The 16,603-nt window shown below is 41.4% G+C and overlaps 1 protein-coding gene across 1 annotated transcript in view; it reads right to left on the bottom strand.

Annotated features, from left to right (window-relative positions):
• LOC136858583 (leucine-rich repeat-containing protein 28) overlaps positions 1–13,590 on the bottom strand; it is a 112,914-nt gene extending 99,324 nt beyond the window's left edge. The window contains exon 1 of the mRNA XM_067138249.2: positions 13,372–13,590. Within this exon, the coding sequence (XP_066994350.2) occupies positions 13,372–13,521 (150 nt within the window). The 5' untranslated portion in view covers positions 13,522–13,590. The remainder of the gene's footprint in view (positions 1–13,371) is intronic.
• Positions 13,591–16,603: the final 3,013 nt, after the last annotated feature.

Consider the following 16,603-nt stretch of genomic DNA (forward strand, 5'->3'; position numbering starts at 1 on the left):
GAAATGTGATGTTACAGAATAATGCTGAAGGTGAGATGGATAGATCGAATCACGAATGAAGAGATACTGAATCGACTTGTTGAGAGGAGATCGTTGTGGCTAAATTTTGACGAGAAGAAAGATAGAACAATAGGACACATCTCAAGACACCCAGGACTTGTTCAGTTGGTTTTGGAGGGAAGTGTGAGCGGTGGAGCACTTAAATCAAATCTAGTAGATTTCAATAATTTTTCCATAGGGTACTTATATAATTGTGCTTATTAAATTGTAATAAGTTTCTAAACCTAACTGTAGGCTTTAATGAGCTCAATGATCAGCTGTATGCCGGGCATACCAAGGCATGAATTTGACAAGAAGATTAGAGCAGATGTAGGTTGCAGCAGTTATGTAGATATGAAAGGGTTAGCACAGGATTGGGTGGCATGGAGAGCTGCGTCAAACCAGTCTATGGAACGACTCAAACACACGCCAGTATTAGTCACCTCCTTTGTCTGGACATTGTCCTTATATCCAACTTTTACATACTGCTGATTGAATACTTCTACCTTCTGTAAGTCCTCATATATACATTCCGTTTTTTTTTTATTAATGAACCCTGGAATGTCCCTGATGGAACCTGTCTCTGCCTTAAGATATCTGTACGTATCCCTCCATCGCTTCTTAAATTTCATGTGGCTGCCGATTATGTTTGCCATATTGTTATCCTTAGCTGACTTTTTCGCTAAATTCAATATCTTTGTAAGCTCCTTCAATTTCTCCTTACTCCCGTGACCATTTCTAACTCTATTTCTATCTAATCTGCACTTCGTTGTTATCTTTATTTCCCTGTTTTACTACAAAATGTCCTTACTACTCCTTACCACTTTTAAAGGTACATGCCTGTTTTCGCACTGCTCACCAATTCTTTTCAACCCACCCCATAGGCTGTTTACATTTTTATTTAAAATTTTCCATCGGTCATAACTGCTTTGTAAATATTTTCCCACGCTTCTCCTATCAACTATATGGTATTGCCTAATAGTCCTACTTTTAAAACATTCCTTTCTACAACATTTATATGTAACCACGACAAAAACAGCTTTATGGTCACTTATACTATCTATCACTTCAGTTTCTCTGTAGATATCACCCGCTATACTAACGTTCATTACTGCGTCGTTCTCCACATAGCTGATTATCTTATCAAATAATTCTGCATCAGCGTCAGCGCCAACCTTGCTAGGTCTGTACACCCCAAAGACATCAAGTTACCTAGTATATTTAGAGGCATATCTTACACCTAGAATTTCAAGTTCCTCATCCTTAACTTTCCTTAACTTACAATACTTCTACAGTTTAATTAACACTAACAATTTTGTGTCATCCTTACTTGACTTCGTGCTTCCTGTGTTGTCATCACCGCTCCATGCTCCTCCCAGTTTCCCTGAATGCACCTCCTATACAAACCCCCTAACAAATATGTATCATTGCGCTTCAAGAGAAGGCCATCTGAGCGTAGATTCCTACCTCCTACCCACCCATTATGATCTAGAGTTCTCACTCTCAATTTACCACACACCCATTCCATAGTCTCATTTAAATCCGCAATCACCCTCCAGTCAGTATCCCTCCTATGCAATATCCCACTGATTAAAATCTGTTCTTCGTTAAACTTATTCCGTGCTGCCATAACCTGATCCCACACATCCCTATTCCTGCTGTCTTCCATTATTGGTGCCGATGTGAAAAATTACGAACTTCTCCTTACCCTCCTTCTTCCCTTCTTTTTTTCTCAACATCTGCTTACATTTTCCGATAAACAATATTACAGGGGAAAGATTTTGAAGAATCTAAATATTTAAAACCGTGTAACCTGTCCGACTATAACACTGATAGTTACTGTGATGCTCTTAAACAATTCGACAAAGGTTTGCAAGTCTCACAGTAATGTAGCTTGAATTTGATGACGCCCTTTCCTGTAAATTTTAAGCAGGCTTCAGTAATTAAAAAGTAACTGGTAAGACTTCAGTGTAATTCAATTGTGAAAGATAGGTATTACAATATTCCAGGCAATCTCTTTACATTACATTTTGTAAGGACATACAGTAGAATAAACATAGCTTCCGCATATCCACGCATTGACATGCAAGTTATTTACAATGTTTGACTGTACATACCTTTGCGAACAAAGTATTTCCAGCTATGTATCTGAGTAGAACTAGCTCATGTTTTTCCTATATTGCATTGGAAGTAGGGTTATACATTCATTCTGCTGAAACAATTTTCCCTGACGTCACCAAGTTGGTGAAATCAAAGAAATGTCACGTCCCTACTACAGAAATACAGGGAGCTTTTATTTTCCCGCATAATTTTTTAAAACCTTTTTGTAATTCTTGAATGCCTTCTAGACTTATACAACATGCCGTCCAAACATCTCACTTCTCTCCGTCTCATTTCCATTCGTTATATTTCTCATCCTGTACTCTCAGCCCTGAGAGCCCGGGGCTGCCTGCCTGGGATGGCTTGACCTACGCAACGATAGACTGATACACTATGCAATGAAATGACGGGAATATAGTATATTATGGCCCACGGTGAATGAAACTGAGACAGTGGAGCTACATACGGACTTTTCAGTTGAAATTCTAGACAAGACATCTCGTAGGTTTCAAAGCAACTTCACCGAGCCGGGTGACTCAGAGGGTAGAAGCGCTGGGCATCTGAGCCCAAGTTGGTGGGTTGGATTCCGGATCAGTCTGGTGGCATTTGAAGGTCAGTCTAGCCTAAGAAAGCTGTGGAAGCGGATGTGTTGAGTGGCGAGTGCCGAGTAATGATTGGAGTAGAACAAAATCGGGCCGCGATTGGAAGGTGCCAGTGGAGACTGAAAGAGGAAACAACTAAATGAATGGAGTGTAAGGAGGACCTGAGAAAGATGGGAGAGGTGGTTTCGGTGGCAGCTGTGATAACTGTGCTACTAGTTATTGGGGATGTGGAATTGATGATGATGATGATGATGATGATGAAGCTTGTTGTTTTAAGGGGCCTAACATCGAAGGTCATCGGCCCATGGTGTGGAATTGAACCCCGGCCCGAATACAAGTGGCAATATTAGCTGGGCTGACATTGAAGTTATTAAGGAGGTGGTGGAGGAGGTAGTGAAAGAAGCTTGCCCATTAGACCAGATCAAGGAGATAATCCAGGACCAATCTAGGGAGTTTGATGATGTGAGGAGATGGATTAAAAAAAAATGGGAGAGTCAATGGCGAAGTCGGGAAGCAATGAGGAAGATATTATGATATTGAGAGAGAAGGTAAAAAAATTGGAAGAAGTGGTGGCGAAACTGAAGAAAGAAGAAATACTCAGTAGTCAGGAAAGTATCCGCGAAACTGAAGAAAGAAGAAATACCCAGCAGTCAGGAACGTATGCGTAAATGTATATTTATATATTGTGTGGAGGAAGGAGTGAAGGAAAACAAGGTGGGCATAATATATAAGGTGGTTGAATTTATTCAGAACAAAATGAAGATTAACTTCAGTGAAGTGGACATCGATGATGCAGAAAGGGTAGGCAAAGTGAGAGGGCACAGGCCATTTAAAGTGAAGCTGTCATCTACCTTGATGTCTGATATTGTTATTAGAAATGCGGGAAATTTACAACGTGAGAAAATATGGGTTGTAGGAGACATGGGAAGTGAAGGTAGTAAGTGCCTGAAAATTTCCAGGAGGCATTTAATGAAAGGCAGGCACCAAGGACTGAGGGCGCACATCAGAGGCCGACAGCTGGTGGTATCAAAAGGCAGATGGGTGAGATCGTAGCCGGTGACGAAGCTGTAACAAATGGATGGAAAACTCAAACAGGATGAAGCCATGATGACAAGGCAAGATGACAGGCAGGTGGCAGAGCGAGCGGAGAGACGCATGGCTGTGGTCAATGTCCAGTGTAGTGCAGAATCAGGAACGAGGATTCAGCAGGTGGTGGTGGAGGGAGAAACTCAAGAATCGGCAAGTCCAGCCTTCAGTGGACATGTTAATAGCAAAAGTGAAGGTTCGCAGGATGAAATAAAAGGAAGAGAAGCCTTGAACAAAGGGAGAAGAGTGAGTTTAAGGGATCTGTGGGGAAAGAAAACTAAAGGTGCTGAGGACAAGGAGGGCAAAGAGCGCCCCGAAGTGTCCAGAAAGAGGAAATGGAAGTAGAAGGAGAGAGGGCCATAATAACAAGAAGTAAATAAGGGAGAAATGAAGGTGCAAGGGAGGGTAAGTTATAACTAGATTGGAAGATAGGATTTGTAAATGCTGAAGGTTTGTTAAATAAGTTAAGCAATGAGGAGGTTATAAAAGTAGTGGAAAGCTTTGACATTGTGGTACTCATACAGACATGGCTAGAAATACGGAAGGAGATAACGTGAAGGGAGTTTGTGGTCAAGTACAAATCCAAGAGAAAAGAGCGCAACAAGGGTAGAACGCCGGGGGAATAGTGGTTTTAATAAAGGAAGAGATTAGTGAGCTAATAGAGTACATCGAGGATGAGATGGAAGAGGTGGTCTGGGTCAGGTTCAATATGGGAAGGAGAAAGGGAGAGAAAAGATTTGTTGGGATTTTTTATACTGCCACCCCAAGAGCTTCCTACACGCTAATGATTTTTTTGAGAATTTATTATTGGAAACAAGTATTATAGGCGGGAAATTTGATGAAGATGGAATGTTGCTATTTGGTGACTGGAATGCTAGAATAGGTGGGCTGTGCCCAACATTCAGCAAAGAGGATGAGATGATAATGAGGGGAGGAAGACGTAGTGAAGATAAAGAGAGAAATAGTTATGGTTTAAAACTCTTGGAATTATGTGCCGCAGGCAAATTTTGTATTCTGAATGGCTGGTGGGAAGGGGATAGGGAAGAGAAGTTAACATATATCACAGCACAGGGGGGAAGCGTCATTGATTTTGTAATCCGCTCGGAAGATATGTTTGGGAGAATTAGGAGGATTGAAATAGGAGACTGGGTTGAACCCTACCATGCACCAGTCTGGGTGATGATAGAAAGGAGTGAGGGTGAGGTAAAAGATGGAGAGAAAAAGGTGAGTGTTGAGACGGATAGAAGTTACATTAAATATAAATGGCCAGAGAATGTAAAACAGGAATTAGATGCCCTTATTGAAAATGAACTGCAATTAATTAAGCGTGGTTGGGAGGCAGCGCTGAGGGAAGACAATACTGACAGAGCGTTGGAATTAATTGAATACCCAATTCTCGTTTGAGAAGAAAGACGAGAGGGGAAGGGTAAGAAGGTTGGTACAACGAGGAGTGCAAGGAATTAAGGAAAATAATCATGAAGTCGCTAAAATAATATGGGAAAACGGAGGGAGTGCAAGAAGAGAAGTTTTCTGTAAGCTTAGAAAATAATACAAGCTTAAAATTGCTGAGAGGAAGAAATTTTGGATGAGGGAACAAACAGACTCAATAAACAGGGAATGCAAGATAAATCAAACCGAGAGAGTATGGGACAGAATAAATAGAATTAATAAGGGGGTAAGAGGTTTGATAAACCGAATATTGATTAGGACCAATGGGTGGACTATTTTCGAGAATTATTAGGAGGAAAGGATAAATGGGATTATATAAGGGGGAGAGAGTTCTTGTGAAGCGATATTGAGGTACAGATATATGAGTTTGATAAAGAAATCTCTAAAGAGGAAGTACTAGGGGTGATAGGTAAACTTAAGGGTAGGTCGGCGGGGGGAAGCAATGGTATCAACAACTTGTTTAGGAAAGAAATAAGTTAATACAGTCAGATGATAGAGGGCATAGTAAAACTATTCAACCGGATCTTTGATGGCGGCAGGTTTCCAAATATATCTGAATAGAGAAGAAGGTAAAGTATATCTAGCGGCCATAGATTTTGAAAAAGCGTTCGATACAGTGAGTAGAAGAGCGCTAATAGAAAAATTAGGAAGGGTGGGGGTGTCAAGAAAGATTATCCGGGCGATTGGGGCGATATACGAGAATGTCTATTGTTGTATTAAACTGGAAACAAAATTAGTAAGCAGTCTGATAAATTGTAAGATGGGATTAAAACAGGGGTGCAAGTTATCGCCGATCTTATTTTTGCTATTCATAAACGACATGCTGCAAGGCCACGGAAAAAATAACTGGGTGGTGCCGATAATAAACGATTTAGAGATCCCTGGATTGATTTTTTGCTGATGATGTGATTTTATTGACCTTAACAGGGGGGTCTGCAGAAAAAATTGGATGCGTTTTCGGAATAAACTAGGAAGTGGTCCCTGAAAATTAACGGTAATAATTCTAAGGTGATGGTAGTGCGTAAAAATAGGGGGAAAAAGAAGGAAAGGAAATTGGTGGTCCAGGGAGAGAGGATCGAAAAAGTAGAAAAGTTGGAATATCTAAGAGTGCTTATAAATGGAAGAGGTGGATGGGAGGTTCAAATTAAGAAGAGTGAAAGAAGAGGGAAAGAGGGAAATGGAAGGGGGCAGTGGCTCAGTGGTTAAAATTCTACAGACAAAGTTCCCGGGTATAAATTAGAGAATTCTAAGGTTTGTGTTAAAGACAGTAGTGTTAAGCAGAGTACTGTATAGGGTTGAATTGTGGGGTCTAGAGGATAAAAGAGATATGCTAAATCAAATTATTTGCAAATTTAGTAAGACGGTAATGCGACTCCTGGAGTGTACAGCTAATGTCGGAGCGATAGTCATGTGTGGGGAGTACATAGAAGTGGAACGTGTAAAGAAGATAATTCACTATTGGAGGCGTTTAAAGAGAGGGGAGTGGGGTAAAGTGCTGCAAGTGGCTTACCAGCAACAACTGAAAAGTGTGTTTGCTGGGAGTTGGCTGGCGAAGATCAAAATGTATCTGGAAAGGGTGGGTATGGGTATGGCAGGAGGTCTGAAGGTTAATGACATACAAAAGCAACGACAGTTGGAGGAATGCAGAGAGAGAGAGAGAGAGAGAGAGAGAGAGAGAGAGAGAGAGCATCCCTTAGTTTATTTAACAAGGTAATTCAAGTTTCTAGGATAAATATTAGTAACGTGGATAGAACGGTGAGAGGAGGTCTTTTGTGGTGGTTTTTGGGCTTGTATAAAAATAAGGAGTGGATTATTATTGTGTATATTATGTGGAAAAGTGAACGATGACCTGCACTTGGTAGGCCAATGTAAAGAAACAGAAAATGTGGGAGTGAAGCTTCTGAGCGTAAGTCAGCAGGAGTTATTAAAACAGTGTGATGAGCAAAAAATTATTGGGTGGGCGATTAAAGAATGGAATAGGGGAGGTATTTTGAATCGGTATTTAATTTCCGATTAGGCGCTGTTAAATAAGATAGAGACAATTGGACATGAATTTAAATTTCAGGTTTCCAGTAAGTTGACACTCGAAAGGAATGAAGGCACGAACTTAGGAGAGAGAAGAAATGATAAGATTGATTCAGCAAGTCTTGGTATAGTGGGATAGGTCACGAGTGAGTATGGAATGTATGTAATTTAAGTCTTACTGAATCAATCAGGAAAGGAGAGGCAAGTTGTTAGCCTCTCATTTGGGTTGCCGTGTTGCCATTTTCTCATTGCGAGCAACCTCGCGATCCTCTGGCTAACGCCGGGCTTCTGGTTAACACCAGGCTTCATCTCGCAGTTAACACTGCTTGGAGTAACTACTACTCCTTTTCTTCTTGAGTTCTCTATTGTTCTGTTCTGTGTTGCCGAGGTACTGTTGTTTCTCTGTTCTTTGTAGCTGTTGTTTACTGTTAGTTTTCCTAGTTTTTCTTGGTTTTGTTTATTCACTTACTCATATCACAAGGTCTATCAAATGGAGCAAACTCTGTATAGACTTATCGAAATAAAGTATAAAGTATTTGAAGGTGCTGAAAGACAATAGCCTCGGTTTGGCAGATTTACCGGCACGTAAAAGGACTCCTGTGTGACAAGCCTTCAGCACTTCGGCTTCTACGTAAACCGTAAAAGTAGTAATTAGGATGTAAAACCAAAAGCATTCTTCTTCTTTCCCGATTTCGGACAAATGTGGACCACATAAAATAACTTCATGTTGTCTCCTTTCTTGATTTTTGGTCATTCCAGTACTTGTTCTTTTTTCATCCGTCCAGGCAGTTGTACGCTTTCTGTCTGTTTCCTAAAAACCCCTAAGTTTCTAATCCTATTATGAGATGTACGCCTGTCTAGAATTTCTGCTCAATCCGTTTTCACTTCGGTGAACCAAATGATTTGTGTTTTGGATTTTTGTCAAAATGGTCGAGTATTATTTTTGTCGGTTTCTGGGTTCATTGGGACCAAGTGACCATAAAAAAATTCTTTCTTTCCTGAGGGCATCTGATAATCTTTCAGTTCGGCTGCAGATTTCTTTAATACTTCTTCTTATCCAACTATAAAATTTTCTTGATCCATATTTCTTCTTTAGTACCTACTTTACTTTTTCTCAATTCTTCAATTTCTCCTTTTTGTTTAAGACTAAACATTCTGCTGCATAAATGCATTCTTATCAAAATATCGCACACAGATAGCCAAAACTTTAATATTTCCATCATATGTGACTTCATCAATTTCCGCACTAAATTCATTAAGCAGTCATTTAAATTCTTAGCGGCGTTTACCAAGTACATACAGTATTTAATAACGTTAGTTGCTTAGATACGGTCGAGCTTAATACCTTGAGCAGTTCTTTATGTACTGTAACTTATGCCTACCCCTTAGTCGCGTTCCTTGATACGGGGCCGGGGAGGAAGTGAGATGAATTTATATGGTAAGTTTTATGGCCGGATGCCCTTCTTGATGCCAACCTCAGTTGAGGTGCTAATGAAGATGAATGATGATGAGTAAAATTTGGTGAAGAGGTGGAAGGAATAGGCTGTGGCCTATGAATAGGAACTGTTCCGGTATTTGCCTGAAATTGAAAATGCGAGACCACAGAAGGCCATTCTCAAGACAGCTGACGATGGGGTTCGAACCCACACGTCTCTCGAGTGCAGAGCTTAGCTCCATAGCGGTAGCGCGTAAACATGCGAGGCTACTACGTTGAGCAATGCTTTAAAATCACGATAATTCTTCTTTTGTAGTTCCATAACTGAAGCCGCAACACTTAAGGTGATGGTGCTGCCAGCCGCGAAAAGCACTCGTTCTTATTTCGGTTTCTCTTATTTGCCTCTATGAGGAATCGTTTTCAGTAAACACAGCCCCATACACTGTAACTGAGTTCTTGCGATGACTTTTAGTAGCCGATATCGTTCTTCACATTTTTATACTGGATAGCTGAGGCTTGCTATTTAATGACAGTTTTTTCTGCCGTGAAATCAGACTTATACAGTTTGCATGAAGCTGTGTATTCAACGTCCTTAGCATGTCATAACCATCCCACAAATTCAGATCCAAGCTTCTATTCAGGAATTTCTTTCTGTCACCAATATAAGTATTTTTGTTAATTTGGGGTAAGTCATTTCGTTCTACAATAGCCTCCGTGGCTCAGGCGGCAGCGTGCCGGTCTATGACCGCTGGGTTCCGTGGTTCAAATCCTGGTCACTCCATGTGAGATTTGTGCTGGACAAAGCGGAGGCGGGACAGGTTTTTCTCCGGGCACTCCGATTTTCCCTGTCATATTTCATTCCAACAACACACTCCAATATCACTTCATTTCATCTGTCATTCATTAATCATTGCCCCAGAAGAGTGCGACAGGCTTCGGCAGCCGGCACAATTCCTACCCTTCCTGCTAGATGGGGCTTCATTCATTCCATTCCTGACCCGGTCGAATGACTGGAAACAGGCTGTGGATTTTCAGTTTCGTTCTACACACTTCTAGCATATGTATGTTTGTATAGGTTTCTAACCACTTCACTATTAAAATATAATAATTATTATTAGTATCCTGGACGTCTTTTTAGAACTTTCCGGTCTTCTTCTTCCTGCCCTTTTCTCCAACTTATTGGGGTCGGTAACTGATGTGGGTTTAACCCAGTTTGACGGCCGCATGCACTTTCTGATGCTAACCCAGCGCGGAGAGAAGTATTCATTGTTGCGCGTGACTGTGGTGGTTGGTAGTATGGTGTGTTGTATGCAGATGAAGACAAGTGTATTAAGACAGAGGAAAACAATATGCAGTTAAAATCCTCGGTCTGGCGAGGAACTGAACCCTGGTCCATTTGAAGCAAAGACCAGTACTTTGACCATTGAGCCACGGAGCCGGACATATTTTTAGTAATTTCCGATGTTTCAGATATTTCTTTCATTGTTAATGTACTCTGCCTCCAGGATTTTACAAAAGTGCGGCCGTAGCCTGTCTAAATCGATGAAAGTCACGCTATTTACTGACCACGTAAAAAAAAGACCAAGCAAAATATTTCTAACGCTCGCGTCTGGCTAGCCGGTGACGAAAAGATAACATGGGCCAAGTTGGAACGAATCGAGCCCTGTTCAACGCTGAGGATGTGTGTGTTCCATGCGAAGACAAGACACAGATTGATTAAATTAAGGCTACGTTAGCAAGTCCTTTAAACTTTCATCTTGTTGAAGCATTGCCACTGCATTTCATTCTTCATTAATCTAGGGTAGACTCGGGTACCGAGACATCATACTATAACATGCCACAGTGGTATATGATATTTGATTGGAAATTATCGGACAGTACGACAGTGCGACTTGGCAACACTATTCATTTCTAATTTCTTTCCGCCTCTGCGAAGATCTACTTCTGGTCATAGTGTTTTGTTTTTTTAAGTTGCTTTACGTCACACCGACACAGATAGGCCTTATGGCGACGACGGAAAACCATCTTCAGGGCTGCCGACAGTCGGGTTCGAACCCACTATCCCCTGAATGTAAGCTCACAGTTGCGTGCCCCTAACCGCACGGCCAACTTACTCGGTAATTAGGTGGTGGTGATTATTGTTTCTAAGAGGAAGTACAACTAGGCAACCATCCTCTATATAACACTAATCAGAGAGAGAAAATGGAAGGGATTCGACACTTCGAAAAATGAAGGTATCGGCCAAAGAAAGACAAGGGCCACGAAGGGCGTGAAAATGAAAGATTCCCTAGGCCTCGGAAACCTAATACCGTCGGGGTCGGAAAAGAACAAGAGTTGACCAAGGGCGGTCGGATAGGATAGATGAAAGTGAGGAGCCTGGCACAAGTAAGTGGAAGCTGGTTTTACGTGGTTTCCCATTTTCACTCCAGGCAAATGCTGGGGCTGTACCTTAATTAAGGCCACGGCCGCTTCCTTCCCACTCCTAGCCCTTCCCTCTCCCATCGTCGCCATAAGACCTGTCTGTGTCGCTGCGACGTAAAGCAACTAGCAAAAAAAAAAAAAAAAAAGTAAGTGGAAGCAATGCCAGGACTCAGCTGAGGGCCCCGTGGTCGCCAATACAATACACGCTCCCAAGTTAAGAGCTCCCGGGCCCCTTTTACTCGCCTCTTACGACAGGCAGGGGATACCGTGGGTGTTATTCTACCGCCCCCACCCACACAGGGATCGGTGATTAGGGGTTGTACTGTAGTAAGAATGTAAAAGGAGAGGGCATGCAAGTCTCTAGTAAGACCCTAATTGGAGTAAAGCTCCAGCGTATGGGACCCATACCAAGACTTCCTGATACGAGAACTGGAGAAGATCCGAAGGAAAGCAGCGTGATTTGTTCTGGATGATTTTCAACAAGAGTAGCGTTACTAAAATGTTGCATGCTTTGGGGTGGGAAGACTTGGGAGTAAAGAGACGAGCTGCTCGACTAAACTGTGTTCCGAGCTGTCAGTGGAGGGATGTCCGGCTCCATGGCTAAATGGTTAGCCTGCTGGCCTTTGGTCACAGGTGTCCCGAGTTCGGTTCCCGGCAGGGTCTGGAATTTTAACCATAATTGGTTAACTTCGCTGCCACGGGGGCTGGGTGTATGTGTCGTCTTCATCATCATTTCATCTTCATCACGACGCGCAGGTCGCCTACGGGAGTCAAATGAAAAGACCTGCATCTGGCGAGCCGAACTTGTCCTCGGACACTCCCGGCACTAAAAGCCATACGCCCTTTCTTTTCATTTCAGTGGAGAGATGGTATATAATGGCATAAGTAGACGAATAATCTCGAGCGGAGCTTTTGAAAGTTTAGCCTTAACTACATCAAACACAACTAGGCGAATTAAATAAATAAATAACAGGGAGTAACCGACTCCGATTGATAAATGTACAAGCTGAGTGGCTCCGACGGTTAAAGCACTGGTTTTCTGAGTCTAGGTAGGGAGGTTCGATTCCGCCTCAGTCCAGTGGTATTTGAAGATGCTTAAATGCATAAGCTTTATCTCGGTAGATTCATTGGCACATAATCCATCCGCTTCTGTGGTGTAGTGGTTAGTGTGATTAGCTGCCACCCCTGGATGCCTGGGTTCGATTCCCGGCTCTGCCACGAAATTTGAAAATTGGTACGAGGGCTGGAACGGGGTCCAATCAGCCTCGGAAGGTCAACTGAGTAGTGGAGGGTTCGATTCCCACTTCAGCCATCCTCGAAGTGGTTTATCGTGGTTTACCGTGGTACCTAACTTACGGCCAAGGCTGCTTCCTTCTCTCTTCCTTTCCCTCTCTTCCCGTCCCCCACAAGTTCCCTGTTCAGCATAGCAGGCGAGGCTTCTTGGGATAGGTTCTGGTCCTCCTCCCCAGTTTTATCCCCGACCCAAAGTCACACGGTCCACTGCCCGTGCGGCGGTAGAGATGGGATCCCTCGCCGAGTCAGAGGGGAAAACTAACGCTGGATGATAAATAGATTAAGAAAAAAATAATTCATACGGGTTAACATTCCGGCACCTTGAGGTCTCCGAAGACCGTAAAAGTACCAAAGTTTCCTTCTTGTCGTATCATCGTAAAACTAAGACTGAATATAGTGCACCTGCACAAGATGTGCGATAATTAAATAATAATAATAATAATAATAATAATAATAATAATAATAATAATAATAATAATAATAATAATAATAATAATAATAATAATAATAATAATAATAATAATAATCCTTAGACCTACATTTGGTACGGTATGCCAACAAAAAGCTTTTTCTAAAAAAACTAAAGCCTCTTCAAATGCTCTGTATAGTACCGGTACTTCATGAAATGTCTCCTAAGCTGTTAGTTCATTAAACATATTGAATGCAACACACCTCGTGCAAAGCATTACCGTACGTATCCACTTTCCACCACATGAATTTTATTAATCATCAAGTTGTACTTGGGCTTACGGACTACGTTCTAAAATAACATTATATGCATTATATACTTAATATATTGTAAACTTGGAATGGTATAAAGCTTAGACACTTTTAATTGTGTTCTTATGACTGGAAGCTCAACTACAAAACATAAACAACAGTTGATCTGTCAAGGTTAGCGTATGTTTACTTCACTCTTACCAACTTATCCAAAACATTCCATTTCAGATACACTTCCTTAACGTGTTCTCCTTCAATCCTTAATTCTTCGGGCAGTTCCTTGAATCCTCTGTAGTTCCAATGTAGAATAACCTTCGTTTGTACTTCTCTAGCCATATCAGGATCCATCATGAAACAATACGACAGGAATATCAATTTAACTCCAAAGAACACATACCGCACCAATATACAAGTTATATAGTTGAGAACTGAATTCGGGAGACTGAAAATAGGTTGCGTTCAAGATTTCATGTTTACCAGCTATTTTTAATGTGGGTTTCTTGGCACCAGGTGTAGGTCACTGCTAAGCTTGTTGCGTGTTACAGGAACGTCGATGACGTTGACCTTGAGTTACGTCATATGAAGTTTGATTCCCTCGCTCATACTAGCAGATTTGACCGCTCGGAGCGCTAGTTTCATGAGACGCGTCGTCACGGCAACGGTTGTGTTGGGGAACGCCGCATTCACAATGCAAACGTAACGTAACGTAAACTTAAAATTAATGTTAACTTAGAAGTTAGCGGCCATGTTGTCTAATGGAACCATTCGCAATGCGCCGACGTAAACTTAAGTTAACTGCGAGTCCGTAAAATTAAGGGATTGCAAACTCCAAGCTCTTGCGGTTAATTTTACGTTAGGTTTAAGAACCAGCCAATCAGAGCAGACGTAAACATTGTATTTTGTGCGCAATATAATAACTTCTTTCGACGAAACATTTGTAATTCTCTTTCAAAATAATCTTTGTGTGTATGTATGATAAAAGGAAAAAGAATTACATAGACGGTGTACCGTACCGAAAAATACGTGGAAATAAATATGCTGTAGCAATGAAATCTGACGGGAAATGGCGGGAGACAAGCTCGCAGCGCTGGTGACCGGACGAGAGACAATCCCTGTCATAGATAAAACAGGGTCCCTGTATATATATTTCTTAACATTATGACAGACTACTAGTTTACGAAAACGATATCATCCAAACATCTCATCGGAGTGTGATAGCTAGACGCATAGATGTCGGTAAAGGAGACCATACACTTCTTTTTATTAGAAATGGGGAATCAAATCGTAAGATAGTGTCAAACAGTTCAGGTTTCATCCGCATGTACAAAACGAACTGATGAGGGTCATTTCTTACAGTAGATTACCGAAATCGCCCTGAAATAACCTTCATCGATTCAAGGGATGAACCCATTTTCTGCACCGTTGTTTAGTTCGCCTTTTCATGTACATAGCTCCCAGGAGCAAAGCAAGAGATGTCTGAAGAAATATGAATTCCGCTACCACGTTGTTTGATTCCATCGATATATTAATAAAATATAAAACTGCGAGATAGCCTAAAACCCGACTTCCGTGCTAAAGAACATGGCAGTGTTTTGAATGGCTGTTGTGTACTCTTTACGTCCATATTACGTTCCTCCATTGTGAATACCACAAATTTTACGTTAATTTTACGGCTACGTTACGTCGTTAAGTTTACGGTTACGTTTGCATTGTGAATGGGGCCGAAGAACGATTGCAGACGATTTCACTTTATTCAAGTTAAAGGTTTCTAGTTCTAGTGTCGGTATTCATATACAGTCATTCAACATAGAGAAACTGATTTCTTAAGACTCTTATTGTATGCCTACTCAACGGCTCAACCTTACATGATATTGATTCTGAACTTTTATGTTGTATTTTATTTAGGCTAGTTCATATGTAGAATTTCACTGGATCGTTGGATATCTTGCGTGCTTTTTGCTAGTATTTGGATATTGGGTAATTCTCTGTATTTTTCATCTTGTATGACTGAAGACGGTTTGCTTTAAATAAGCGAAGTTCGAAAGTCTATTACTTTTTGAAATAAGTAGTTTTGCTTCTGTTTCCTGTCACAAACTGTGCGATGACAAGTGCCAAATGTGAACCTGTTTTGACACGCTCTGCTGTAGCTAACTGTGACAAATTACAGGTGTTTGTGATCATTTGGAAGTGACAATCTAACCTTCCGTGTTTAGAATTCGAAATGTTATAATTCACTGAAACTCACCATAAGTGGCATCCATCATAATTGTCCGAAGCGTCGTTGTTTCGTAGACGGAAACTCGCTAACATTACTTTCCACATTAATACTGCTGATTTCATTCATTTCAATGGAGAGTAAAGTCAATGAACTGAACTTCCTTTGTGACAGGTGTAGGTATATTTTTATAAGGTTTTAGTTTGTTGAACGATAGCTCGGCGGATGCTGTTGTGACTGGTAAAGTGAGATAAAGTTGTAGCACTGCATACAAATCAGGGACACCATTAGCAATGCCGAGTTTTCTTCTATCAGAAGTCCGGCTCCATGGCTAAACGGTTAGCGTGCTGGCCTTTGGTCACAGGGGTGCTGGGTCCGATTCCCGGCAGGGTCGGGAATTTTAACCAACATTGGTTCATTTCTCTGGCATGGAGGCTGGGTGTATGTGTTGTCTTCATCATCATTTCATTCTCATCATGACGCGCAGGTCGCCTAAGGGAGTCAAACTGAAGGACCTGCACCTGGCAAGCCGAACATATCCTCGGACACTCCCGGCGCTAAGAGCCATACGCCATTTCATTTTATTTTTCTATCAGAAGTTCGGCCAGTTCTTTTACATTGGAAGGTCACGATTTTTTCCAAAGTTATAAATCAGAAACTTACAATCTGTCCAGGAAGGATAGGAGATACATTATTTGGATAACATTCGCAAAGTTTACTCCCTATTTCCGTAATTTCCCTCTCTTCTAAGCTGATAAGTTCTCTTGGCTGCTGGAGCGAAAATTTCGCTGATATACTTTCATGTCTTCATAGCGTACTAAAAGCTGTTCGATTATTATATGCAAGCAACCATTAAACACAAATATTGGGTATCTTTCTTCTGGGTTTTGAATTCTTTCATCAATCGCCAACTCAACAGAGAACCTTTTGACGTGACGTTATCATGTTGTTTGAAAACTGGGCCTATTTTTCAGAAATTTGCAATTTCCTTCGCTACCTTTAAAACAACATTCTCCAGTAATCGGGAGATAGTGGGTTCGAGCCCCACTGTCGGCAGCCCTGAAGATGGTTTTCCGTGGTTTTCCACTTTCACACCAGGCAAATGCCGGGGCTGTACCTTAATTAAGGCCACGGCCGCTTCCTTCCACTTCTTAGGCCTATCCTATAGTCGCTTTAAGACCTATCTGTGTCGGTGCGACGTAAAACAACAAAAAAAAA

This window comes from Anabrus simplex, chromosome 1, assembly GCF_040414725.1.
Source record: "Anabrus simplex isolate iqAnaSimp1 chromosome 1, ASM4041472v1, whole genome shotgun sequence".
NCBI lineage: Eukaryota > Metazoa > Arthropoda > Insecta > Orthoptera > Tettigoniidae > Anabrus > Anabrus simplex.